At 39.6% G+C, this 27,814-nt stretch overlaps 1 protein-coding gene and 1 long non-coding RNA gene across 12 annotated transcripts in view; one reads left to right on the plus strand and one right to left on the minus strand.

The window, feature by feature from the left end:
* Positions 1-387, minus strand: part of LOC311601510 — a 58,458-nt gene extending 58,071 nt beyond the window's left edge. The window contains exon 1 of the long non-coding RNA XR_014780590.1: positions 242-387. This is a non-coding gene — a long non-coding RNA (uncharacterized lncRNA). The remainder of the gene's footprint in view (positions 1-241) is intronic.
* A 3,644-nt stretch (positions 388-4,031) lies between these two features.
* Positions 4,032-27,814, plus strand: part of PRRC2C (proline rich coiled-coil 2C) — a 69,774-nt gene continuing 45,991 nt past the window's right edge. For 6 of the 11 annotated variants that reach the window (XM_084788761.1, XM_084788771.1, XM_084788769.1 and 3 more), the window contains exons 1-4: positions 4,032-4,257; positions 24,314-24,479; positions 25,710-25,887; positions 27,475-27,584. In XM_084788761.1, the coding sequence (XP_084644887.1) occupies positions 24,368-24,479; positions 25,710-25,887; positions 27,475-27,584 (400 nt within the window). In that variant the 5' untranslated portion in view covers positions 4,032-4,257; positions 24,314-24,367. The remainder of the gene's footprint in view (positions 4,258-24,313; positions 24,480-25,709; positions 25,888-27,474; positions 27,585-27,814) is intronic. The other 5 variants (XM_084788765.1, XM_084788768.1, XM_084788767.1 and 2 more) reach the window with 4 other exon arrangements.

Consider the following 27,814-nt stretch of genomic DNA (forward strand, 5'->3'; position numbering starts at 1 on the left):
TAGGGATCAAACTCAGGCCATCAAGCTGGGTGGCATGCATCTTTACCAACTGAGTCACCTCACTAGCACCAGAAAGCCATGTTTCTGCTTTGGACATTAAACTAATGCACGGAGATTTTAGTCAGATTCTCCCTCCTCCCACCACCAAAAGAAATGGGAAATAAGGAAAACAAGACTGCTCTCTGAGAGTTAAACATGAAGACTGCACACACAGAGTAAGAGTAGAAGTAAGTAGACTCGCCTTTAAAGCACAAACTGACCCGACTCCACTGTGACTTGATTTTTATTGAAAGAACACTGCTAAGAGGTAGCTATGGAAACAGAGGAAGGAACACTTCAGGGTACTTCAGGGCCGGTGGCCATCACAGTGCTGTCAAAGAGGAAAGAGCCTAAAATCAAAAGCACAGCAGGATGGCCCAGTTATACTGGCAATCGATGCAGACAACTGCAACCACTAGAAACTCAATATATATTTCAATTTTTGGAACAAAACCATCTCTCGTGGAAGTACATAAATCATGGAATGACCTCAAAGGCAACTACTTGTTCTGAACCTACGCTCCCCAGGCGGCATCTTCTGACAACACCCTTGGCTTCTTAAGTATGTTTAGCTACATTAAAAAATGCTCGTTCTAGCCAGGAATGGTGGCTCATACCTTTAATCCCAGCATCTGTGAAGCAGAAGCAGGTAGATCTCTGGCTAGCCCTGGGTAGTAGTAGCCCATGCCTTTAGTCCCAGTGTGGTGGATGTAAACATGTTTTTGTCTTGATCCCAAGTGTGTGATGTGAAACAGACTTGTGTAAGGGAGTGCGGTTTTTCCACTAAAAACAGCCTTGTGAGAGAACAGGTGATGTTTGTCTACTACAAAAGGAATCCCCTCTTGGGGTAGGTGGAGAATGGTCATTGTCAACCGATAAACATCCTAGTGCAGACTTTGAGAAGAGATAAATATAAGAGACCCAAACAAAAGGTAGGGCTTTTTGGTCTTGGCTGTTCATCATTCCACTTCGAGACACTCCTATAGAGAACTGCTCGAGCAAACACTTCGAGGTTCCAGGTTCTGGCTGCTGCTCCAGGTTCCTGTCACCCTTGCTGCATTGGCCGTTTACTGTTTAACGGGTCTACTGGAATCCTGCCAACTACACCAGTAGAATCACTCCAAGGAACTGAGTCTAAAATGGTCTACTTCTCCTGTTCCCATTAACTTCTTTTTCTCTCCTACCTCAGGTAGGTGGGTTCGAAGGGAGGCATAACATTGAAGAACCCCAAATAAAGTACGTTTTAAAAAGTGCAAATCCAAGCTGAAGAGATGGCTCAGAGGCTAAGTGCACCGAGACTGCTCCTCCTCCAGAGGTTCTGAGTTCAGTTCCCAGCAACTACATGGTGGCTCACAGCCATCTATAATGAGATCCGGTACCTTCTTCTGGCATGAAGGTGTACATGCAGAGCACTGTACACATAATAAATAAATAAATCTTTAAAAAAATCAAATTCTACATCCCAGCTGGGTGTGGTGGTACACACCTTTAATCCCAGCACTTGGGAGGCAGAGGCATGTGGATCACTGTGAGTTCAAGGCCAGCCTGGTCTACAAAGTGAGTCCAGGACAGCCAAGGTTACACAGAGAAACCCTGTCTCAAAAAACCCAAAAACAAAAATTAAAAACAAATCAAATCCTACATCCCAGAAACAGGTGGATCTCTGTGAGTTCAAGATCAACCTGGTCTACACAGTGAGTTCCAGGACAGGCAGAGCTACATGGTGAGACCATGGCTCAGAGAGAGAGAGAGAGAGAGAGAGAGAGAGAGAGAGAGAGAGACAGACAGACAGACAGACAGACAGAAGAGAGACGCACTAGCTCTGCAGTTATGAGCATTTATGTATACAAGTCAGAGCTTGTGATGGCTATTCTGGGTTGGCAACCTGACTACTATCTGGAATTAACTAAAACCCACAAATGCCGAGGCACACCTTGAAGTGGGCAGATCCACTTCTAATCTATATCTTTGAGCTGGGAAGACACACTTAAAGGTGGGATCTTTTAATGTGGGAAAACCCTTAAAAGGTGGGCCATGCCTTCTGCTGGAAGCCTATACAAGGACATGGAAGAAGGAAGCTTGTGCTCTTTGACTTCTTGCCCTGGCCTCACTGGTGAGTCCGTCCCTTCACTGGCATTAGAGCCTACTTCTTCGGGATTGTGGCATGTACTGAGGGCCAGGAAATGAGATACATTCCAGCCTTGTGGGCAGAGAAACTCCCGGATTCTTGGGCCTTCTGTTCACAGGCAGCCATTGTTGAATCTGACGGGCCACAGACTACAAGTCACTCTGTGAATTCTCTTCCTATATATGCATAGAGAGGTTCGTTCTGTAAATTCTGTTGCTCTAGAGAACCCTAATACACAACTCTTAGAAACTCATGAATTGCTGGGCGTGGTGGTGCACGCCTCTAATCCCAGCACTCGGAAGGCAGAGGCAGGTGGATCACTGTGAGTTCGAGGCCAGCCTGGTCTACAAAGCGAGTCCTGGACAGCCAAGATAACATAGAAAAACCCTGTCTCGAAAAAAAGAAAGAAAGAAAGAAAGAAGGAAGGAAAGAAAGAAAGAAACTCATGAATTAATATTGTCTGTACAATTAATATTGTTTGTACATGTCAGTCTCATAACCCAGGAAAACGTCAGCTCACTTGATTGTTGGAGGCGCTCTACATTGCTCAAGAAAGAGATTTCAATACCAGGATACTGAATACAGAACTCTAATGGCTTGTGGAAAAATCACCAAGGCGTTTTCTTGGTGAAAAGACAGGCCTGTCTCTGGCCTATTATACAATCAGCAAATGTATCTCATTTTAAATGATCACTAAAGGGGCTGTGAGTAACAGTTCAGTTAGATTAGCACGTGCCTAACATGTGGAAGGCTCTAGATTCAAGCCCGAGCAATGCAAAACAAACAAAATCTAAAACAAATGATCACAAATGTCAATTTCGGGAGAACTGCTTGTGCCTTACTGCTGTCATTTTATTTTGTGTTCTAACCTTCTAGCATGTCACCCTATGAACCCCTACCAGTTACCAGTGGAGAAGTTCACTCAGACCAGGAGAGGTGACAAGAAATCTTTGCAATTATACACTAGAGGTACTTTATAAAGCAGATAAATATCACACGTTCGTGAGTTATTTTCTTTCCTTTGGGAAAAGAAAGTCAAACCTTGAACCTTATGTACATGAAGCAAGATACTAAATTACATGTCAGCCCCTCAGATGCAATATAATCATTTTCCTTCCTCACTTCAGATACTTTCTTGTTTCTATGTTGTTACATTTACCTAGTAAACATCTGCACTAGTGAATCTTAAGTTTTCTGTTAGCTCCAAGAGGTAAACACTGACAGAAAAATCACAGAAATTGTGCCTTATTTTACAAAATGATAAATGCCAACGTTGGTCTCAGCAAGGCACACCAGTCCCTTTGTTCTTAACACTTGGATTACTTTTTCACTGAGGTAACCTCAAGTCTTCTTAAACTGAGTGGGCACTATAATCCCAGGACGCAGAGGCCGGCGAATCTCTGTGAGTTCAAGGTCACCCTGGTTTACAAATCGAGTCCAGGACAGTCAAGGTACACAGAGAAACCTTGTCTCTAAAAACAAAACAAAATAAAAAATAAAACCCTACCTCTCAAACTGCCACACCATGCCCTCTCACTTTGCCCCTCTACTTCACTAAGAATATTTTAAGAAAGCGCGGGCTGTAAATATACACGCTCATCCATCAGTCGTGTCAATGCATGGAGACAAACCAAATCATAATTCTAGACGACTCAAGACTTCTGGAATCTTCCCCAGGTGAAAAGCTTTGTCTCCCTGAGATCGCTCGGATTGATGGAACTCCCTCTTTCCAGTAGGAGGCAGCGTCAGCCTCCGCCGCAGTCGAGATGCCACGGAGGCATCACGTGATCCCGCAGCCTCAAACCCCGCCCCCCCGGGTGGGCGGTCTTGCGGAGATTTGCTGTGCGTACGCAACGTCGTGACGTAATACGTAGGGGCTGGCTAGCCGCCATCTTGCTTCTTTTTCCTCGTTCGCTCTCACCCTCTCAGGAGGTAGCGAAAGTGCTTTGGCGGTTTGTACGGTCGTCGCTCGGGCTTTCCGGACCGGGCGGCCCTGCGGACGATACTCGAAGCTCCCTCCCCTCCCCTCTCCCCCGAACCGTACCTGGCGAGTCCCTGGAAGCGCGCAGACTTGGTTCTCACCCTGGCGGGTAAGGAGAGCGAGGGCGTCCGGGCCGTGAGGAGGCCCGATGGAGGAGGGCGGGCGCGGGGCGCGGGAGGCCTGGGGCCCGCGGCGCCTCAGCCGGGGATCCGGCGCGGGCCCGGGGCCCATGTGCGCGGCGTGTGTTGCGGCGGGGCTGGCCCTGCGGCTGCCGAAGGACCCTCCAGCCGCGGCGCTGCGTTTCGCCGTTCCTCCTCGGCGGAGAGGATGGTGTCCGTGGCAGCTCCGAAGGACCTTTCTTCCCGGGGAGGTTCCTGCGGTGATGCTCGCGTTTGCAGCGGGCGGTGTGTGGCCCGGGCCGGTCTTGGAGGCTCTGCGGGGACCCAGGACCAACCCTACTTCCGCTAGGGACATGCTGAACAACTTCTGGAAGGATTTGGGTAGTCTTTCCTCCCGCTAGGCCGCTGCAGTCCGGCCTTTGAGGGAATGCTGCTTGGCTGCTGCCTGGTTTTTTTGTCTTTTTTTTTTTTTTCCTCCCCCCAAGGAAGCATTAGTATCAACCAATTAGTATCTCTGGTTGCTAGGGTAGAGACCCTGTTGAAGACTGAAGAAAATAGCATGGGGGTCAGCGAGGACTCTCGTTTCGCACATAAAGAACACTCTAATCCCTTTCAAGAGATGTATATTTGTTTGCAATTTGTTCGAGGTCTTTGGGGTGGGGGTCCAAGTTGCCTAGTAATTCCTGGCTGTTAAAACTACCCGGATTTCCGCATTGGCTGATCTTCAGCCTATGTTCATAAATTCATACCCCGGGAGGATACTTAGAGTTGTAGGCGGGCTCTCCTGTTAGGATTGCTCTTTCGCAGAAGAATTGGAGGATGCTTAAGGGCTTGGTAGTCAATCCCTGCAAAGATAAGTGATCGGGTGGTATTACTCGTCCAGCACGTCTAACCTCCAGCATTTTTTAAAAGTAGATTTACGCTTCCATGCTGGTCATTAACATGCTGCTTTGGCTGGTGCCATTTTTAGGTGTGTGTCACAGATGCACTGCAGCGTCTTTTCTGGCGTGCCCCAAATGCATTGATTCCTCAAAAATTAGAAATAGATTGAGTTTGCATATAGTAAAGTAGTTACTATTTGCTTTTCTGGGGTGGATTTTTCAAAATAAGCGGGGTTGTTCTTTCTTTCTTTTTTTTTTTGGCGGGGGGGGTGTTTCTGTAGGTGTGTGATGACCATGGAATGCCGGCTGTTCTCTATTTAATCTCTTAACTATACTGATGACAAACCCTTTATGTACATTATCCTTTTTGATTCCTTCTAGTCTTTGAGGAAGGTGCACTTATACTTGTTTTACAGATGGGGACAAGATATTTGAGAGATTGAAGTAATTTGATCAAGGTCACACATTTTTAGTGGTACTGTAGCTGTACCTTATAAACCCAAAGGGGCTGCTCCAAACTATCAAAGTGCCCATTTGTTCCTAATACTTTTATAATTGTTGCTAAAGTAAGGTACCTTATTAACTGGTCGTTCTTCTTTAGCTTGCTTTCAGTATTTGAACATTGTTGCATGTGAAGGTTAAAATGTTGCAGGGCTTAAGTGTGAGTTTTATCTGTTTGGTGGCATAGGAAGACTAGGAGAAAGCTTTCAGGGCCTTGAAGGCAGCCTTGGCTGCATATTAAGACCAAATGAATTCTTAGAGGTAATTTCTTGGGGGTCTGGAGAAATTTCTTCATTTATAAAATAAAGATGGTGATAATAGCAGTACCTCCCAAGCTTGCTGTAGAATTTGAGACTATATGAAAGTCTTATTACTGTGGCTAGTGCATAGTAAAGGGCAACTAAAAATGGAGAGACAACAGCAGAGTACTGGTAGAAGAAAATACTTTTTCAAGCGATATAATCTATCTCAGAATAACCTAAGTCTTTGGATACTTAAGTAGTTTTATTTTTCCCCCTCTTCTACTTCTCTTTACATTTATATACTGAGCTTTACTTCATAAAATTTTCTCCTTCGTGTTCTATATAGTAATCACCCTCAGAATGAAGTGCAGGATTTCTTCAATGTCTTTGAAGATAATACTGTTCTTGAGTCTGTGCAGTGCCCTCCCCACCGCCCTTCTTTTCGAATTGTGAGTTAGCTAGGTGATATCTTTCTATGCAGTTTTCATACGGATATCTGTAAGAGTCCAGCATTGGTAACATGGAAAACAAATACTGTACTCTCGGTTTTGGGGGTTGGTTGGTTGGTTTGAGACAGGGGCTCACTTATTTAGTCCTGGCTTTCCTGGAGCTGACTCTGTAAAATAGGCTGGCCTCAAACTCAAGAGACCCTCCAGGCTCTGCCTCCTTTGTGCTGAGATTAGAGGTGACTGCTACCTGCAGAGAACTTCTTGCAGTGGTAGCAGCCCTGAAATTTATATCTAAGTGCTGACTAAGACACTTTGCTTCTATAAAGCCAGTCTTGTCTATTGCCTTGTGAGTGGAGTGACACAGTGAATACTTTATCTCAGTCTGAGTTGTTAGTTTCTTTAGTCATCGCATTTAAGTTCAGTAATACTATTGATGTATCAATCTGACCATCTTTGTGGATCAGAGTATTCTTTAGAGCCACTTGTTGTATTTTCCTATGGAGCTAACTATAAACTTGTCTTTGTGCCACTTATATTTCTCATTTTATTCTAGAGATTAACAGGCCAGCCATGTTTAGGAGCCTGTGTGCCTATTTGCTGGAAGAGCCAGTCAGAGGGCTATTACTGAGGATCAACAGGCAACTTTTGTCTCATTGGGAGACCCTATTACTGTTATAGTGTGTTGAATTAACCCTTAGAAACATTGCTGGGTACTGAATATTAAAGGAAGGTACAACTAGCATATAGAGAGAGCATTACTAGTTTTGTTGTTGTTGTTGTTGTTTTTGTTTTTTTAAGACAGGGTTTCTCTTGTAGTCCTGGCTGTCCTGGACTCACTTTGTAGACCAGGCTGGCCTCGAACTCAGAGAGATCTGCCTACCTCTGCCTTCCCAGTGCTGGGATTAAAGGCTTGTGACCCTACAACTGGCATAATTTTGACTTTTACTTAGCTATTCAAAGAATATTTTCATTTTGGCACATCTGCTGAATCAGAAGTTTGTGGTTTTATTTCGTATTACCAAGATACTTACTTTTAGAAATTAATTATATTAAAAGTTACCATGAGCTGGGTATAGTGGTACATACAAGCCCTTAATCCCAGCATATTGGGGCAGTCTATATAAATAAGGTGCGTGGGGTGAGGGTTAACATAGAACTGGAGAGAGCTCTTTGTATGATATTCATGAGGGCTTTGGTTTAGTCTCCAGTACTGCCCTTCACACCACAAAAGTTGCCTTATACTTTGGATTCGTATCTGCGGATGAAAATAAAGTCATGTGAGAAACTAGAGGAAATGTGGTATAGAAAATCCACTCAAAGAAAAATATAGTATGGATCAAGTGTATGGTTGATTACTACTGTCTCAAAGGAAGACATGATGGCTAGAAGCTAAAATAATTGTGGGGCAGAAGAAGTTGTTGCTCAGTGGGTCAAAATGTTTGCTGTGAAAGCAAGAAAATCTGGGCTCTAATCTCCAGCACTCACATAAAACCAGGCATTGCTAGACAGGCCAGGCCTGTAACCCCAACATTGTGAGTATTGGTAGTAAGCTTCTGATTCAGTGAGAGACTGTCTTACACACAAGGTGGAAAGAGGAGACTGCTGGCATATGCTGATCTCTGAATATGGACACGTACGTGCACACACACACATACACTCACACACAGATACCAATAATTCTAATTTTTACCCCAAGTTTCACTCCGTAGCTCAGGGCTCAAGCTCTTACCTCAGCCTTCCGAGTGCCAAAATTACAGGCCTTAGCTATCATGCTTGGCTGAGGGTTTGGTTGTTGTTTGTTTGAGGCAGAGGCTCATTATATAGCTAAACTAGCCTTTAATTCACATCCTCCTGCCTCAGCTCTTCAAGTACTGCAGTTGCAGGTGTGTTCCAGCATTATGGTTGGTTGGTTGGTTGGTTGGTTCTTTCTCAGTGCTGCAGAGAGTCTTGCATATGCTTGACAACTATTCTACCACCAAGCTATATTCAAAGCCTTGTAACTTTTAATATTTTATCCAGGATTTTCTACCTATCTCTAGGCTAAGACTACTTGGGGGCAAGGAGCAAGTGCTTTGAATCTGTACTACAGTAAACCTTAGAAGTGGATTCTTTGCTCTCCATTATAACACTAGAAAACATTTATTTTATTTTTGTTTGTTTTGTTTTTCATGACAGAGTTTCTCTTTTTAGCCTTGGCTGTCCTGGACTCACTTCATAGACCAGGCTGGCTTCGAACTCACAGAGATCCGCCTGCCTCTGCCTCCCAAGTGCTGGGGTTAAAGGCGTGTTCCACCACCACCCGGCATTAGAAAACATTTTTTAAATTGATTGTATATGGTTACCTAGCTGGTAAGTAGTAATAAGGATCCTGAACTGAAATTATTCACAAGTTTTGGCTTTGTCTTCAACCTATCTGTTAACACTTTATTACTCCACTCATGTCTCCTTGTATATCTGAGGTGCTTGAAATGTGCCACCCTTCTTTCTCCCTCAGCCTTTGGAGTGTTGGGATCGCAGGGGTGTATCCTACACTCTATTCAGATTTTTTAAATTTACTACCTTTTAATTAAATGAATTTAAAATGAAAATGTACAGATTATTTGGTATTTTTTTTAAACCATCTAATATGTTTTAAAATAGACATATATACTCTGAAATTCTAATCTGTGGGCCACTTCAAAGTAGCATTTCACCAGTCTGTCTTTTTACCTATTGGAACATATCTGCTTTTTTTTTTTTTTTTTAAATTAGTGCTGGATAAGATAAGCACAGTTGCAGATAATGGAGTTCACGCGTGATTAAAAGCCTAGAATGGAATGGGTTAAGCAAACAAGAAAAGACAGCATTATAGAAAAGAATGCAGACTAGTTCATAGGTACTTGAAAACCATACTAAGATGTCCAAGAGAATCTACAACAAGAGAAGAGCAAGAGTGATTAAGTGATGCTATTACAGAAATCAGGCAGAGGGGAATAATAAACATAGGATTACAAAACTTAGAAAAGTATGTGGTAAACAGCTTTTTATTCAGGTGAGGTATCCTTGGTGACCCTAAAATATTTCAGGTCAAGTAGTGGTGCTGGAAGGTTAAGAAGCAGGATAGTGGGAAAAAGTAATGAAACCTTGATTTTTCAAGTGTGTCAATACTTGAATTCTGAACTGTAAGTTTTAAAACTCAGATTTAGTTCTTTTCTGTTTGTATGAAGTCCAGTTTCTTGACTTTACAAAAAGAACATTAAATATGTTTTCTATATTGGTACCACGTATCATGAGTCTTGCCCTTATTTAATTATTTACTTACTTATTTTTGGGATTTTGAGGCAGGGTCTCTCTGTGTAAACATGGCTGTCCTGTAACTCACTATGTTGATCAGTCTCACACAGATCTGCGTGCCTCCTGTATGGTGGATCAAATGTATGTACCATCATGCTTGGGTTTAACTATATTTAAAGCACAGTTAATGGAAAAGGAAAAATAACAGGAAATAGATGTCCTAAGATTTAAAAAAAATCACTCTAGTCAGGTGATTCTCTGAGTTCTACACAGAGTGTTTCAGGTCAGCCAAAGCTATTGCTGTGCGACCCTGTCTCAATTAAGTCACTAAATTTTGAGTCTGAAGAAGAGATGGTGATGTATCTTCCTTCTTTCTAGATGGTCGTTTGTAAGTACAGGGCTATTGTTTGTGTTGTATGGTCATTTGCATTGCACAAAGGTACTAGGATGAAGAAAGTAACAAGAACTTAAATAAAACCCGAATTCCACTAACAGAGTTAAGTGCTCTTTGAAAGATATGAGCTCCTCAAAGAGAACTCTAGTTATTCCCAGAAGGATATATTTTTCTGTTTGCTCAAAGGCTTTGTAGAGACCAGTAGGTGCCTCTGAAAGGCTTCTTAGGGAAAGAAACTGGAGAGAGAGATTAGTAGAAGAACCTGGTTTGGTTCCCAGCATCCACTTGGTGGCACACACCTTTAATATCACTACTCTGGAGGCAGAGGCAGGCAGATTTCTGAATTTGAGGAAAACCAGGGCACAGAGAAACCTTGTCTCTTAAAAAAAATAAGAGTATTATAATTTACTAGCTATTTTTAGTATAAATGAAAAATTGTATATTAAATACCATATCAAATTTTAAAGAGTCCTTATTTAATCAGGCAGTGGTGGCATACCCTTTAAGCCTGGCACTCAAGAGGCAAAAGTAAGCTGATCTCTTGAGTTTGAGGCCGACCTTGTCTACAGAGTGAGTTCTAGGACAGTCAAGGCTATGCAGAGAAACCCTGTCTCAAAAAACAAAGAAGAGAGTCCTTATTTAATCTTCATTTTGTTTCAGCCAAAGTTTTGATTTTTCAAAATATTGCTATTGTATGGTAGTCTATAATTCAAGAAACTGCCTTTAGAATTCAGTTTAAATTTTTAGACCTAAAAGAAGAAGCAGAATATGAGAATTATTGAATTACTGTTGAGAGTTAGGGAAGTGGACCATATAAATTTTAGTGTAAAAGTGGGAAAAGAAAACTGAATGTGGTCCCTCATGCCCAGGATAGTGAGCCAGGAAGATTGCTGTTAGTTTCAGGTCAGCCTGGGCTCCCCAATAAGTTACTTTGTCTTAAACCAAAAAATAGTAGATCATTACTGCATGGAGGCTTTGGACAGAAGTGTGAAGTTTGGTTATATTGCGGTCTTCGATTATTCATTAAATAAGGTTGTGCTTTTTGTTGTACAGTTTCGTGGTCCTAATACTGGGATCTGTGTATTATCTGCTACAGTTAGGATCAGATTATAGGGCCAGGTGTGGTGGTGCACCCCTTTAATCCCAGCACTTGGGAGGCAGAGACAGGTGGATCTCTGAGTTGGAGCCAGGATAGCCAGGGCTCTGTGTAACAGAGATCCCCTGTCTTTAAAAAAAAAAAAAAAAAAGTCAGGTTGTAGAACAACAGTATGTCTTCTAACAGGCAAGAGGAGTCTTTTGACATTTTGAAGACAAGAAAGATGTCATATAATTTTTCTGACAAATTGGAACATGGGAAGGATGAAATTAGAAAGTGTAAGGGAGGAATACACCCTCTTCAGTGTTTGAAGACCAGCATTTCAATATTGGAAGAGTTAGTAATTTAGAGAAAGGATGCTATGCTTGAAATTCCAGCCTCCACTATACTTGGTTATGTGAAAGATTGAGGAGAGGAGGAGCCTCTGGGAAAGAATACTTGTCCCCTTAGCTTAAAACATTTTGGCCCTCCCAGAAATTAAGATTGGCTAGAAAACTATGAAATCAGTCTTGCAAGTAATTGTATATAAAGAGCAATTAAAAGTCCTGTGCCTTTTCAGTAAGATAATCATTTGAAATAAATAGTAAACACAAGAGTTTTATTTTCCTAGAACAGGACTTCTTTGTGTTGTGCAGTGTGTGCGTGTCTGCAGATGTGGAAGCCAGCATTACATGTTTTCTTCAAAGCTCTTACTTATTGAGACCAACCATCTTTCACTGTGCGCGTCAGCTCACTGTTTGACTAGCCAGAAAATCCCAGGGATCCTCCTGTCTCTGTCTTGTCAGCACTGGGATTAACAGGTGCAGACAGTTTCTCCACCCCTACCTCCAGTGCATTCTGGTTTTCATATTCTCATTCATGTCTGCAAAGTCCATTTTACCACTAAGCCATTCTCTTAGCTGCTGATAGGACAGGGCTTCCTGGGCTTTCCACTTACAACTCCTTTTTGTCTGTGGTCCTGATTTACAAAATATACAAATCAAACATTTAATAATAATCATGAATTTAACACAATTCTTTTGGTATCTTACTGTTTAAAGATAAAAGCTTTATATACAAATGATAGCTTGTTTGTTTTTGAATGAATAATTAAGTTTTGTTTAGGTGTTTGATTTGCAGAATGTGGAGGTCTTAAGCATTTTTCAGAGGTTTATTGGCACAGTGCTGAGAATGACTTGCATAAATTCATAATACAAATATCAGAAGTATGTAAAGACCGTCTTGGAAATTTATAAGAATTGCATTCTAAACTGGAATGAGCTTGAAGTAATCAACCAGAGAAGCAATTTTAAAATCAAGCAGTATAGCATAGTACAATCCAAAGGTAAACTAAACTAACTTGATACATGCTGAGTAGTAATAGGAAAATATTGTTTTCCATCATTAAACCATTATGTTTCTATTCAGGCACAAAACTATATATACAGTAGTATAACATTGGAATTCATAACACACAGCCTTCGCCAGTGTTAACCAAGGTATTGCAGGCAGCACTGTTAAATGGCATGAGGGTCTTCACAATCAGTTGCCCAAACAACATGGTTGAGTACTGCCAGAAACATTTCAGATTCATTATAGAATTGCAAGTTTAGAAGCCTTTTACTATTACATTTTATGTCATGACCCACATAAGGCGACTCTTTCAGCAGTGGCCTTTTTTGTACAAAAGACTGCTAGCTAAATTGTTTTTCTAATTGTAAAGTCTTTTCTCTGTCCTGGAAACATAATTCTTTTATTTCCATTTAATTTTTGGTTTTGTTTGAGGTGTGGCCACTTAATCCAAGTTGGGTTTATTCCTGCCTCCATCTTCCATGTGCTGGGCTTATAGGTGTGCACCACCACATCCAGCAGTGTTGTTTTACAGCTATGGCTTGGCAGTTATTTATTTGTGTTAGGCCGTGTGTGTGTGTGTGTGTGTGTGTGTGTGTGTGTGTGTGTGTGTGTGTGTGTGTAGTTTTGTTTTTTTTTTTTAACAAAATCATCGGTTTTTATATTTTAGACGTCTTCAACATACTGTGGTATTTTTAACTTTGCTATTATAGAAACAAATTAATTTAAAACGATTTGATGTTTTCTCCACAAAGAAATGATGGTAGGTAGAACAGCTGCTCTGCTCGGATCTTATCATTGCACATTATATGTGTATGTTACATCTTTGTCACACTGAGATATTGTTATACCTCAAATACATAACTGTGTTACTTAAAATGTAACAATATGGCATATCATTTTAGACATTCACATTACTAACTGGTTATACAACTTAGAATCAGGGCACTATATAATAGCTTGCTCCCATATCCTGTAAGTCATCTCTAGATTACTTATTATACCTAAACCGTGTAAATGTTGCATAAATAGTTGTACTGTATTGGTGCTGTTTGTGGACTTTCTTAAAAAGTGCTTATACTTTTCTTGAAATACTGGTCTGTGGGTTCTGTACTTCATATTGATCCCATTCTTAAAAGTGACTTTCCACTTCTAATATTCTTATTTTTATTTGTATTTAAAGAGTATTGTTAAGCTTGTTACTTAGAGTAATGTTTCAAAAATGGAAGATGGAGGAAGGAATCAACTTTTTAGAAGGCTTATATTTCATGAATACTTGAAAGTAGGATGGCTTGGGCTGGTTTGCTCATTTTAAATTAGACAATCTAGATTTAATGAATCAATCCTCCCCTGCCCCCAATATAACTAGGTAACTTAAACAACAAACTTTATTTTCCAACGTTTTGGAGACTGGAAGTCTAAGGTTGCTAGCATGGTTTGTCTTAGTGTGGAGGCTTTCTTCCCTGCTTACCCATGAGTCCTCTTCTCTTCATTGTACTCTCAAGACAGAACAAGCTCTGTTGTCTCTATAAAAGTGTTGATTTATTCTTGACTTTTATGTCATCATCTAAACCTAATTACCTCTCAATTACATTTCTAAATACCATCACCTCTGGGTTAGGGCTTCATAATTGTCAGGTTATACAAATTCTTATGATCGGTGGTGCTTTTTATGGTATTATACTTGAAAATAACATTCTAATGGAGGCGTCACTTATTGCTTATGTTGATTTATCTTTGGCATTTTATGTTGTGCATTATGAGGAAGAAAATAGCTATTTAGAATCTCTTTAAATAACATATTACTTAACTTAAAATGTTTTTTATCATCTCCTTAGTGAAAATTGTTATAATAAAGTTATATTGGGTACTTCTTTTAAGATGCTCCTGAATATTGTTTTGTAGCTGTATGTTTTAGTTTGTTTTTATTTTTGGTTTTGGGATTTTGCTTTTTTGGTTTTGGGTTGTTTGTTTTGGTAATAAGTTTCTTCATTCGTAAGTTGTAATGGTTTGACTTTAAGTAATTCTGAGACCCAGTCCAGTAATTTTACATTGTTTCGCATACCAAAACCATAGTTTTTGAAAGATGGGTCCCAAAATACATTGCTCAGTTAGAATGTAGGTCTATAATATTATACATGTGAAAAATGAAGAATACCAGAGCTTACTAGCAGTATTTTAGAGACTAGAGATGAGAGAAAATACTCTCAGAGAAATTGAGGGAGAGGAACTTACTTTGTGGAGATCTTTTAAAAATCCTTAAGGAGGAATAAAGTCTTCTAGAAAGTTTAAAAATAGCAGTGAATCCCCATATTTCTTCATCTAGGTGCCCTGCCTGTTACTATTTTACCTTATTTCCTTTGTCCTTTGAGCAAAACCAGCCTGTTAGCAAGTTTGATTCTTTTTACATGCTCAGTATTGTTATTGACAGAAGTTGTGGTGATTGTTGCTGAAGTCACCAGCCACCTCTGCTCTCCTCTGCCTTACTCCTTTTTGCTTTCATCTGTTATCCCTGTTGTAACATGCCCCTCTCAGATGTAGTGTTTGGTGAGAGCCAGAGGTTTTGCTTTCAAAATGAAACTGTGAACACTGTTCTCACTTGAAATAAGGGTAGAAAGACAAAAGAAGCTCTCTGTCCATTTCCTTTTTAGACCTTTGCAGCCTCTCAAATTTCTAAGCTCTATCTCTAGTCAGTGGATGAGGATAGTATATTTCCTGGTCATGGTTTTTCTGTGGTATATGGTAGGCATGGAGTAAATATTTGTAAGAGTGAGTAGGGCCTAAGCATTTGAGCTTGAAGCTCTGTCTAGAAACTTTCATGATCTTTTAGTATATCAGCAATTTAAAACTATCAAAGATTGTTATTTGAAGGAAATTTGGGGGCTTAGCTTTCCTGGTAATATTGAGGCAATGAACTCTAGATGAGATGACCAAGGGGGAAGGAAGGAATGGGGAGAAAAGGAAAGTGATGCTGAAAGCTAAATCACATAAACTAAACGAATAGCTTATACTGAAGCTGATTGGCATTTATATTTTTTGTGTGATACTTGGCTTTTATTAGTAGCTAATGTGTATTGGGGTTTGTTTGTTTGTTGTAATTCGATAAAACAACTCATTGTGGCCAGTTCTGGAGTTATGCATCTCTGGTTCCAGCACTCAGGAGGCTTAAGGCAGGAAGAACTCTTAGGGGAATTCAAGCTACATTGTGATATCTAAAAAAATAACAACAAAAAGCTCAGGTATGTTTTTTTGGAAATAGTTTTTAATCTGTATAGTAGATGATCCTCCTCCTAGTGTAGACCACCACGTTTAGTTTAGGTAGGTACAAATCCCAGGGCTTCTTGCATCCTAGGTAAACTTTGCTATCTAAGCTAGGCCCCTGCTCTGCCCAGATTGCAGATTAGTTTTTGTTTTTAGATTTATTTGTTTTGTGTGTATTTGAGTGTTTTGTCTGCACACAATGTAACAGTCATCATGGAAGCCAGAATAGGGACTGGATCCCCTAGAACTACAGTTACAGACTGTTATGAGTGCTGGGGATCACACCTGGATCCTCTTGAAGAACAGCCTATGTGATTTCAACAGCTGAGCCAACCCATCTTTCCAGCCCCAACAGGTCATTTTTGGTGTTTGTCACAAACATCTGTGGAGCATTGATCTGTCTTTTGCAGGGGATCTAAATTATTACAGAGCAGAATGGTAAATATTTGGAAACTCATTGCCAAAAATATACTTTGTAGTTTATTTAATTGAGCAGATTGGAGATTATTAAAATATAGGGGTTATTTTTCTACATATACTAAATACTATTTAATAATGTTTACAGTATTAAAATCTAGAATTTTATAATTGGTAAGCTGAAAGGATTTTAGACATCATAGCTAATCTTTCACTGATTAAAAAAGCTTACATTTAGATTGTTTTCTCCATGTCAGCATTCTAGCTGAGCATTCATAAAAGAACATCATTATTGGCACTGGTTAGTAGCATCCTTTCATCTTGAAAGGCTGACATTTGTATTACGATAAGATGCTTCCCAAAATTTATTTAGATGTTCTGGAAACAAGCTACTTTAAAAACACTGGTTTTCCCACATATACTCAACTTATTGCCATATATAATTTTAGTGTTTGTGTTTATTTTTGGCCAAAATCTGTTTAAAAATACATATATTTGTACAAATCTGGTGAATGCATATACTATCATTTCATTGGAAAGTGCCATTTTATTGGTATTTCTCAGTTATAGAACTTCTAATTTTAGAGGAAATAATTATTTTTAATGGTAAAAGCAGGGAGGCAATTATATAATAAACTTGGTTTTTACAGATTGAGTTCTTCAGATGTTTAAGGCTCTTAGTATGAATGACGATAAAATGCATTGTTAATGTTATATTTAAAACTTATTTTATGTGCATTGGTGCTTTGCCTGCATGTATGTCTGTTCGAGAGTGTTGGATTCCCTGAAGCTCAAGTTAGAGACTAGTTGTGACATGCAGTGTGAGTACACTGAGCCATCTCTCCAGATCAGAGGCTTTTTAACTTTTTTTTAATTTCATACACGAATACTATACTTATGTAATTTACCCTCCCTTCAACTCTTCTTACTTACTCCCAACCCCTCACAAATTCATAGCCTCTTTTCTTTAATTATTGTTACATATATAATTTATAAATAACAACCTGATGAATGAATCCGTTTAGTGCTGCTCTTGTGTGTGTTTAGGACTGACTCCTTGGAATTGGATAACTACCAGACTGGTGTTGTCCCTAGAAAATACTGATTTCTCCCTCTCTCAGCAGCTGCTAATAGCCTGTAGCTCTTCATTTGTGGGTGTTCCTGCATGTTGGCATGTCAACTGGTGGTATTGTCATTGTTTCAGTCCTGTATAGGTGACCATATTGTTGCGATTTCATTTGTGCAACTTTCCTGTTCTATAGCAAAGACAATCTTGGCAGGTGAGACCCTGGCTATAACTATCATTCTATCCCCTTGAAGAGGTGCTTCACAATTAGAAATGATACAGATAATAAATACAAAGGTAGCACTTCTTGTTCACCTTGCAAGCTCTACAAAATCTGATTTCTGTCTGCTTTAACTTCATCTCCTCCTTTTCTCCTTTAGGCATCAATTTTACAGTTGACTGGGCTAAAGTTCAGTGGTTTGCAACTGCAGCTGTACTGTAGACACATGTAAGAGAAGTTTTTCGAGGAATACCTTTTTACTCAGCCTGGCCCTAGCAAATTTGCATAAACAAGTAGTGGGAGTGTGAGAGAAAGAGAGGGAGGGAGGGGAGAGAGGAGAAAGAGAAAGAGATTGGATGTATCCTACTCCATACCTGGAGCTAAGTTAGCAACCAGCAATCCCCAGCTATCCTTTTGCCTTTCCCCCACCACCTCTAGCTGTTAGTGTTACACGCACACATGACTATGGCTGGTATTTACTGGGGCTTGGCAGGTCCTCGTGTTTGGATGGAACCTACTGAACCGTTTTCTCAGCCCCTGATTTCTCTAATAATTTGTGCTGCCTGAATGAGAGTACTGATTGGTCCATTTTTCTTTAGCTCTTGTAAACCTCAGAGAATCCTTCAGAATTTGTTGCCCTTTTACCCAACTGAGTTTTTGCACTCACATTCTTGTTTTACTTGCAGATTGTTGGTTCCACATTTCATAAAGTATGGCCTGTATGGCTCCATACAAGTGAATATAGACAAAGTAGCTGATGGTCAAAGACTTGTGAGTCTTGTGTCTTATTCTGGAAAAACATTTAGACAGGTAACATACAAATATCTATACATACACTTCCTATGTCATTCAGTACATCCTCGTCAGAAACTTACTTGCCTTTCATCACAGGCATATACAACTCTGCTGTGCACTTGTACTAAAATTAAAATTAACTTACATCTCTAACACTAGTTTCAAAGGATAACACAAGAACTTCATTAATGTGGTAAGTTACAGTGCTTGAGCGTTGACTGTTTAGTAGAGTAAACCTTGCAGTTTGTTTGCAAGCTGAAAATCAAATCCAAGACCAAAGCAAGTGCTTTACTTCTGAACTGTATCCCCACCCTGTGGTGTTTTGTTTGTTGGTTTGTTCATTATGGTACTACACTTCTTACCTAGAGCCTCACACAAGCTAGACAAGTGCTCTGCCCTAGAAGAATTTCCAGCTCCTGCAGGTGAGGCTTTGAATATTGTATTTTAGCTTTGTTAAGTCATTTGGATCTGAGTATTCATTAGATTAATAATGGTTTTGACCACTATTTTTTAGTTTTCTCTTTGGGAAATTCTACCTATGCACACAAATGACTAATTGAAATTGTTTAAAGACTCAGTTGGTAAGTGTATTTTTTTGGTTTTGAGAAAAGATTTGGTATGTGGCATAGACTAATCTGGATTGGCTTAATCCTACTTTAGCTTTCCAATGCTGAGATACAGGTTTAGGCTATCACATCTAATTACTTTCAGTGTTTGGTATTTTTATATTCATGTTTCTGTGCTATTTGTCTTGGTCATTACTTTGTTTCTTAGAAAATGTTTAGGTAGCCGTGTGTCTTAGGATTTCTATTGCTGTGAAGAGACACCCTGTCCATAGCAACTCCTATTGAGTAAAACATGGAAACATGCAGGCAAACATGGTACTGGAAAAGCTGGAAGTTACGCATTTTGACTCACAAGCAACAGGAGGAGACTGTGTGCTACACCGGGCCTAGCTTGAGCATAGGAGACCTCAAAGCCCACCCCCATAGTGATACTTTCTCCAAGGCCGCACCTCCTAATAGTGCCATTCCCTATGGGCTAGGCATTAAAACACCATGAATCTATGATTCGTCATAATAGCTAAAAAGAAAATTAAATTTTGATGGCACCTTTTTTGAGTTGCTTGGGGTGTTTATGGCCCGCTTCTTTTCTGCACAAGTCAGTGGTATTCTCTCAAGTGTATGTGTGAATGATATTTATGACCTGATTGAGAGTGGCAAGGTGTTCCCCAAGCCATACAGAAGTAAGATACTAAAGAGTAGGTGGGAAAATTCAACTTTAATTTGAACTGAAGTGTTTATTTATGGTGAGAGTGCCCTATCTCACTTACCCAACTTTCTTTTTTATATCTGCAAATTCTTTGCCTTTAGAAATTTGTGTAATGCCAGGCATGGTGGCACATGACTTTAATCCCAGACAGAGGCAGGAGAACCTCTGATTTTAGTGTTAGCCTCTGGTCTACATAGCGAATTTCAGGACAATCAGGACTATACAGGGAGATACCCTGCCTTAAAACAGCAAAGATGGGCTAGAGAGATGGCTCAGAGGTTAGCAGCACTGGCTGTTAGGTCCTGAGTTTAATTCCCAGCAACCATGTGGTGGCTCGTAACCATCTATAGTGAGATCTGATGCCCTCTTCTGGTGTGCAGATGTACATGCAGGCAGATCCCTGTATACATAATAAATCTTTAAAAACAACAAAGACACTATATTTCTAGCATTATATAGTTTGCCCTTTGATCTGATTGATATTGTCATATTTATAACAACATTTCACCCACTCTCAGCATAGTTGGTAACATAAAACAAATCAGGAGTGACTTACAGTTTCTGAGAGCCAAAATGTTATTTAGAAAGATACTGTTTTGTTTTTGTTTTCAAAACAGGGTTTCTCTGTGTAGCCTTGGCTGTCCTGGACTTGCTTTGTAAACCAGGCTGGCCTCAAACTCACAGATATACCTGCCCCTCCCTCCCAGGTGTTGGCATACAGGTGTGCATCATCATGCCCGGCTTGTTTTGTCTTTTTAAAGTCGAGTTTTTATATGTATTTGAAGTCCAAATTGTACTGCTTTGGTAAACACCAATTGATTACTAGAGTTAAGCAATTCGCTGTAGGCCTCACTCTCTATTGTTAGTTGTCTGAGCAAGTTCTAAAGCACCTAATGCCCACTCTTCAAGTTATTTGAGGTAGAACCTCATGCAGGTGTGGAACTGGATGACCTTGAACTCTTGGTCTCTTTGCTGCTTCTAGAGTGCTGGGATTACAGGCATGTGCCACTATACCCCACTAACACCCAGGCTTTTTGCTAAATTTGCAGTATGCGGTCCTCTCCTTTTAATTGTAATTCTCAAAATTAAGCTTTTTCCCTTTGATCTAAGTGCGCGCGCGCACACACACAAAAAAAGCATTTTTTTCACTGTTCCTGTGTGTTGGTTGAGTTTTCCACATATAAATGAGGGTGTTTAGTATTCCTGGTGTTACTCTTTCTGTGATTGGCTTGTTTCATTTAGCACAGTGTCCCCTTGGTGCTACAACCTGCACAGCTTGGGTCTGTAAATCTCGTTGAGGTGGTGAGAGAATGAACAAACTATTGCGGCCCCCCCCCGCACTTTTGTTGTATGTACATTGGTGTTTTGTCTGCATATATGCTTGTGTAGGAGTTTGGAGTTACAGACAGATGTAGCTGCCATGCGGGTGCTGGAAATTGAACCCATGTCCTCTGAAAGTACTCTTAACCTCTAAGCCATCTTTTCAGCCCTAAACCTCAGCACTTTTATGCATGGGGTGGGATGGAGGGAGAGTTAGCTAATCTCAGAGGTGGTCTCTTGTAGGCAAGTAATATCTTTATTGTAAACATTTGGATAACGAGTTGAAGTTGCTAGTGTGTGTATGTACACACTGTCAACATTCAAATTCCAACTAAAGGAAGCCTTTAGTTTTAGTTCAGTGTGAATATTCCTATGGAGTAATGAACATAGGAACATGATTATATATCTACAAGAGGATAATTTCATTCCCTTGAAAAATACACAGCAGGGGAATTTTAAGTTTTGAGAAGTCCTATGTTAACCATAATGGTGATACTAAATTATATTTATGCCAATACTATTCAAGGGTGGCCTTTTCTGTATCCTTTGCCAAATTTATTTTTGGGAGATGTCTATTAGGCCCTGTATCTCTAGGCTTTCTCTGTATCTGTATTGCCATTTCAGGGGACAGGGGAGGGTTGAGACAGGGTTTGGTTTCTCTGTAGCCCTGGCTGTCCTGTAATTCCTTCTTTAGACCAAGCTGGATTTGAACTCAGAGATTTAACTGATTCTGCTTCCCAGATTAAAAGAATGAGCCATCACCAACTCTGCTTTACAATATAATTTTTGGGGAAGGGAAAGAGTGATCTTCAACTTTGTTCCCCCTCTCCCACAATAGTTTTCAGTCAAGCATAATGGTGCTTTCCTATAGTCCCACCTACTTTAATGCCCAGGAATTCAAAATTAGCAATTGGGCAATTTCATAAGACCTACCAAACCCCAGATGTCTTGGAGGTGTCCTGTGTGGGATCTTTCATGGTTTTATAGAAATTTAGTTGGTCTGTGTGTATTTTTAATACATGAACATGATATGTCTTTCTGTTATTTGTATCTTTAATCTTTTTTCAGCGGTTTTAGTGAGGTTTATATATTTTCCTTCGTTATTCTCAACCTTTTTAATGCTATGGCAGTTCGCCCATCTTTTTGGAGATAGGGTCTCCCTATACAGTTCTTGCTGTCATGGACCAGGCTGGTTAGCTCACAGAGATCCTCTGTTTCCTGGGTGGTGGGATTAAGGTGTGTACTTATTTACTTTAAGGGGAATGCGACATGTGCATACCACAACCCACATGTGGAGATGTTTGGAAGTCTGGTCTCTCCTCCTTGGGTGAGGGCTGCCTAGGAATTAACCTCAAGTTAAAGTTGATTAGATGTTGTATATTAAATCAATTTTGCTCCCAAGAACAAGTTAAATTTGATTTCTGAGACCAAGTTTCACTGTATATCCCAGGCCGGCTTAGGACTCCTGAGCCTCCTTTTTCTACTCTTAGATGCAGGGATTATAAGCATGCTACAGCCATGCCTGACTTTTTGAATTGAACATTTTATTTAACACATTTGCTCACTGGTTTTATTGCTTGGTGAATTCTGTTCATAGATTTAATATTTGGGTTTCTTATGTTAAGTTCTGATTAACATATTTAAGTATTTGTTTCTTCACAATTTAATTTTTCAACTTTTTTCTTTGCTTTCTCTGCCCTACCTCCCCAAGTGCTGGGAGTACAGGCATGTGCCACCGTGCCCAGCTGTCAAGTTATTTTCTTATGCTTGGAAAAATATTGATAAATACTCTCTTTAAGTATTCCTATATTCAGGCTGGGAAGATGGCTCAGCCATTAAAGGCTATGTTCATAACCAAAAATTCCTATAGTCCATGTAAAGTTGAAAATGTGCTCAAAACAGAACAATACAGGCAGTGGGTGCATTCTTAAGTAGAACATGGTTTTGGATGATCAGTTAGTATTGGAAACAGAGTTTTTATGAACTTCCTCACAGAAATGAGAAATGGATCAAAGACAAACTATACACAGGAGGAAGTACAAGCGTTAATTTGGATGAGAAGGAAGGCTACTTACACATTACAATCACTTGAGAAACATTAAAACTGCACATTGCTGCTCAGCTTCCCACTCCTGTGTTAATACAATTTTGGTGCCCAAGTAACAGTAATGTATAACAAAAGAGTTGAGAATCTGTACAAATGCCTATTCATAATAATGAATGTTGATATATTTGTTCCTCTTTGTCACTGTACATATTTTTTCCTATATTATAAAATTGATGAAAATTTGCCAGTGGATTAGATTGTATAAGTATATACATATCTCCATACCCCCAACTCAAGCACCTTTTGAAACAGGGTCTCTCTGTGTGTGGCCCTGGATGGCCTGGAACTTCATGTAGACCAGGGTAGGCCAGAACCTACCTGTGCCTTCCTTATAACCCTAGGATTAAAGGTTTGGGTCCCCATGCTTGGCCATATATACTTTCCTTTTAAAATCTTCATTGATATAATTAACTGAATGTATGTGGGGTAGGGTAGATAGATAGCAAAAAACACAAATTGTTTTTATATATTTCTTTTGATTATAGGTGAGTTTTTCTTAAACTCTCAAAGAATAAATAGGTACTTAGTGTTTATCTGGAGGGCTGGTGTTATATGTAGTTCCAATAATAGAACATTTGCCTAGCATACTGGGTAAGGTCCTGGGTCATATCTTCATAATTGTAAAATAAGCAAACAAGACCCCTTGTGTGGCATGTGGCTTATACGTCGTGAGTTTTTAAAAATGTATGTGTGGAAAGTTGTACTACCTTTAGTTTAGCTATCGTGCTTTTACTCTATGGTATTTAAGCTATTGATGGTTTCTGTTGTGGAGTTAACCCACCCCTGCCCTGCTTTTACCCTAACTAGCTCCTATAGAAAACACCATCTTTAAGTTGAAAGGACATGTATGAGAAATAATTTGCCCTTTTCTCCTTTTTCCACCCAACATTTTTTAAAAGTATCATTTATTTTTAGTTCATGTTTTGCCTGCATTTATGTCTGTCCCCTGGAACTAGTGTTACAGCTAGTTGTAAGCCGCCATGTGGGTGCTGGAAATGGAACCTTGGGTCTTCTAGCAGAGCAGCTAGTGCTCTTAACCACTGAACCATCTCTGCAGCCCTCTTTTTCTCCTTTTATTAATAAGTTAGATTTAAGTTAGGGCTTCTGTTGGGATTTTTCTATTGGCAGGATTGTAATTTTCCAATGATGTGGTAGTCTGATAAGATGATTCATTATATCTGAAGTATTCATTTTAGAATAGATTATAGCTCTCATTTTCTGATATTCCATTTAACAGAAACAGTTGTAAATAATGTATTATTTGGCTTACATTAAAAAGGTCTGTGAAAATATCATTGGCACGTGTATTGACAGTACCTACTTCCCTACCTCTAAAAATCCTGAGATTTTAATTTATTAAGCTTTTTAAAAGTCAGCTGTTACTAAAATTTCTCATTCTTTCTTTCTTATGTGCACTACAAAGGCTACTTTTAAGGGGTGTGGCAGGAGGTTTTGGACTCGATGAGTTTCCACCGAAATGTCGGAGAAGTCAGGCCAGAGCACAAAAGCAAAGGATGGGAAAAAGTATGCCACACTCAGTTTGTTTAATACTTACAAAGGAAAGTCCTTAGAAACGCAGAAGACTACAGGTGAGTAAATCCAGTAGAATTTATGGCATTCATGGATTTGTTAATGTAGATGGCACTCTATACTGCTTCTGATTAGAAGCTAGGGTGAGCCCATTTATATTAACTTTTGTATGTGTTCACATACTTTTGAGGAAATATGAAGTATTTTACCATTAAATTTTTACTTTCATAGAACATTGAAGATTTGTTTTTATGTTTTAATTGTGGGTAGGTATGTGTGTGTCTTTGTGTGGGTATATGGGCATGAGTGCAGATACCTTCAGAGGTTAGAGCTACAGTATATCCCCCTGGAGCAGAGGTTATAGACAGATATGAGCTGCCAAAACATGGGTGTTTGAAACTGAATAGCCAGTGTTCTTAACTTCTGAGCCATCTCACAGCTCATCACAGAATCTATTATATAGACTATTATATTCTCTCTTTTGTCTATAGGGGGGAAACATATTGAAAGACAGAGCCATTCTCCTCATTCCAGTCTGTTTAGCTATGGTGGGGGTGAGGGTGGAGGAGGAAGTTCTGTCTTTTTAACTTGGGTTCCTTGAGACAATATATACAGGGAAAAGTGGGGCATTTACAGTATCACGAACATAATTTATCCTGTAACGGTCTTTTGTTTGTGGGTTTTGTTTGTTTAGGGTCAAGAGACATCGAGAAAAGGTCTTGTGTAACCCTAACTAGCTTAGAACCTAACTATGTAGATCAGGCCAGCAGCCTCCAACTTACAGTTTTCCCACCTCTACCTGCCAAGTTGTGTAGGTAAAGATATATACTACCACTTTGATCTTTCTTCTCCTAAGATTTTAGGGATCGTCGTCTCCTCCTCTTCCTCCTCTTCCTCTTCCTCCTCCTCCTTTCCTCCTCCTCCTCCTTCTCCTCCTTTCCTTCTTTTCCTCCTTCTCCTCCTCCCTCCCTCTTCCTCTTCCTTTTCTTTCCTTTTCTTAGGTTGCTGGAAACATTTTAAAATTACCATTATCACCCTCATACAGACCCCCAAGGCCCATAATAGTGAGGGTGGAATTCTGTTTGTTTGTTGAGACAGCTCTTGCTTGGTTCCCAAGATGGCTTATCTGTTGATTGGCTTGTTTAATTTAACCTTGAATTTACATTGCAGGTTTAAAAACTAAGTTTACAGAGCTCTACTTTGAGATTAGGGACAATTCAGAGACTCCATTGAATAAAGTGGTTAATACAGGAGATGTTCTAAGAAAATTGATGTTACTGACCTTTTAGTTGCAGCTCGACATGGGTTACAAAGTCTTGGAAAAGTTGGTATTTCACGGCGGATGCCTCCACCTGCTAACCTCCCAAGCCTCAAAGCGGAGAACAAAGGCAATGACCCTAATGTGAACATTGTGCCTAAAGATGGCACGGGATGGGCATCAAAACAAGAGCAGCATGAGGAAGAAAAGTGAGTCAAAGTCCATTAAAAGAATAAAGCACTTCTTTCTTTGTAGGAAACTTCAGTGTCAGTAACTGCTGTGTGCTCAGAGGTCAGTCTGTTACATATAAAAACTATGACACTTAAGATTAGAGAGATCATTCATCAGGTGGAAACAAGTCAGCTTGCTCTTTCACGCTCATCTGATGCCTGCTATTTCTCTAAGAATGATAAAATCTTTGACGTCTCCTAACACTGTTACATGAAAAACAAACTTTAAAATATCCAAAGAGCAAATCTACAAGCCCACTAACATCTACTGCAGACTTTTATCTGAGGGTGGAACCAGCATTCTGCTTTAGAAAGTCCTCGATTAATTCTGAGTTAAAAAGATAGAGACAGATATTATATATGTTTCATGTAAAGTGTGTATATACTTTGAAAGTAAATATATAATAATGATGTGTATACACACACACACACACACACACACACACACACACACACACAGAGTCCTTAGGCTCTCCAAATCTAGTGGCATTGCTGACATAGTAGCTAATCAACAATAGCCTGTGCCACACTTCCTCCTCTCCCACCCTCTTCAAATCAGGCGTTCTCTTTCTAATGGGAGTAGGAATTGATTCAGAAAGAAATAATCTAAAGAAAAGAAAAATAAGAAATGATTCTGTTGTCTAAATTCCAAGATTCTTAAGAATTCTGTCTCCAGCATTGAAACTGCTTGGTGTATCGTGAGTGCTCTGCATTATTTAAAAAGTAAGTGAAAAGCAGGAAAACTACTATTAGCCTTATTCATCATTCATTAGTAAATATTTTGTCTTCTATTTTTCAAGGTTTGTGCCAAAATTTTTAGCTAAGCTAAATAGTAATTTCTAAACCTTGAATAAGTTACTGGGCAGTTGATAGATTTATATTGTTTTGTTTGCACGGATCTTACACAAATTTCCATATTTCTACTTAATTTATATAGTGTTATTTGACCACCTTTGTAAAAGTTTTAGTTCATTGTAGAATTATTTTATAGTAACAACTGAGCTACGGCTGGGTGTACCAAAAATAATACTGGCATTCTTTAGTTTCTTGAATTACCTTTTCATTCAGTATTATCATATTACAAGGATTGCAAAAAAAAACTGCAGACTGTTTTTATTCATGCTTTATTCATGAGAATGGATTAGACAGATTGCTATTGCATGTTTGAATTATAATGCAGTGGTGAGTCTATCAACTGACACTGGAGATTGCCTAACCTTTGCCCCTAATTATCCCAGCGTAAACAGTATCTCTGCATATACTTACACTTCAGTTTATATTTATTTCTTTGAAATACATTGGTAGCTATTTTCACTATCAAGTATATTTTTGACAAAATGGAAAATAAGCAGCTGTCATCTCTTTGGGTTATTCAAAGGTAAGGATGAATGGGAGAAAACAGCCCTAAGTTTAAAGGTAACAATGCAGGGGCAAACCATGTATGAGCAATACATCTATAATCTTTAAGTATTAGTAAACTTGTAGGCAAACAGCATACTTAAATACATGCATTTAAAATCCTTTAACATGTAATATCTGAAATAATGGATTAATATTTTTTTAAAGAGCACCAGAAGTGTCACCAGCACAGCCCAAACCTGGGGTTGCAGCTCCCCCAGAAGTAGCACCTGCTCCCAAATCATGGGCCAGTAACAAGCAAGGTGGGCAAGGCGATGGTAAGTGGACATTAGCTGGGGGATCTGGTAAGGTTGATGGTTATTGAACAGCCATGCAGGAAATCAAGGCAGAAAGCATTGCCAAAGGATATTTCATATCCTTAAACTTTAGTAGGCTAGTTAAATTTCATCAAAAGTCATATTCGATCTAAGGAGAGTATAAATTATCCTCTACCTTTTAAAACTCTTCTGTGTATTAAGACACAGCCCAAAAGACATGGCTGTGCCCT

The sequence above is a fragment of the Acomys minous genome (genome assembly GCF_964271855.1).
Source record: "Acomys minous genome assembly, chromosome: 1".
In the NCBI taxonomy this organism is placed as follows: domain Eukaryota; kingdom Metazoa; phylum Chordata; class Mammalia; order Rodentia; family Muridae; genus Acomys; species Acomys minous.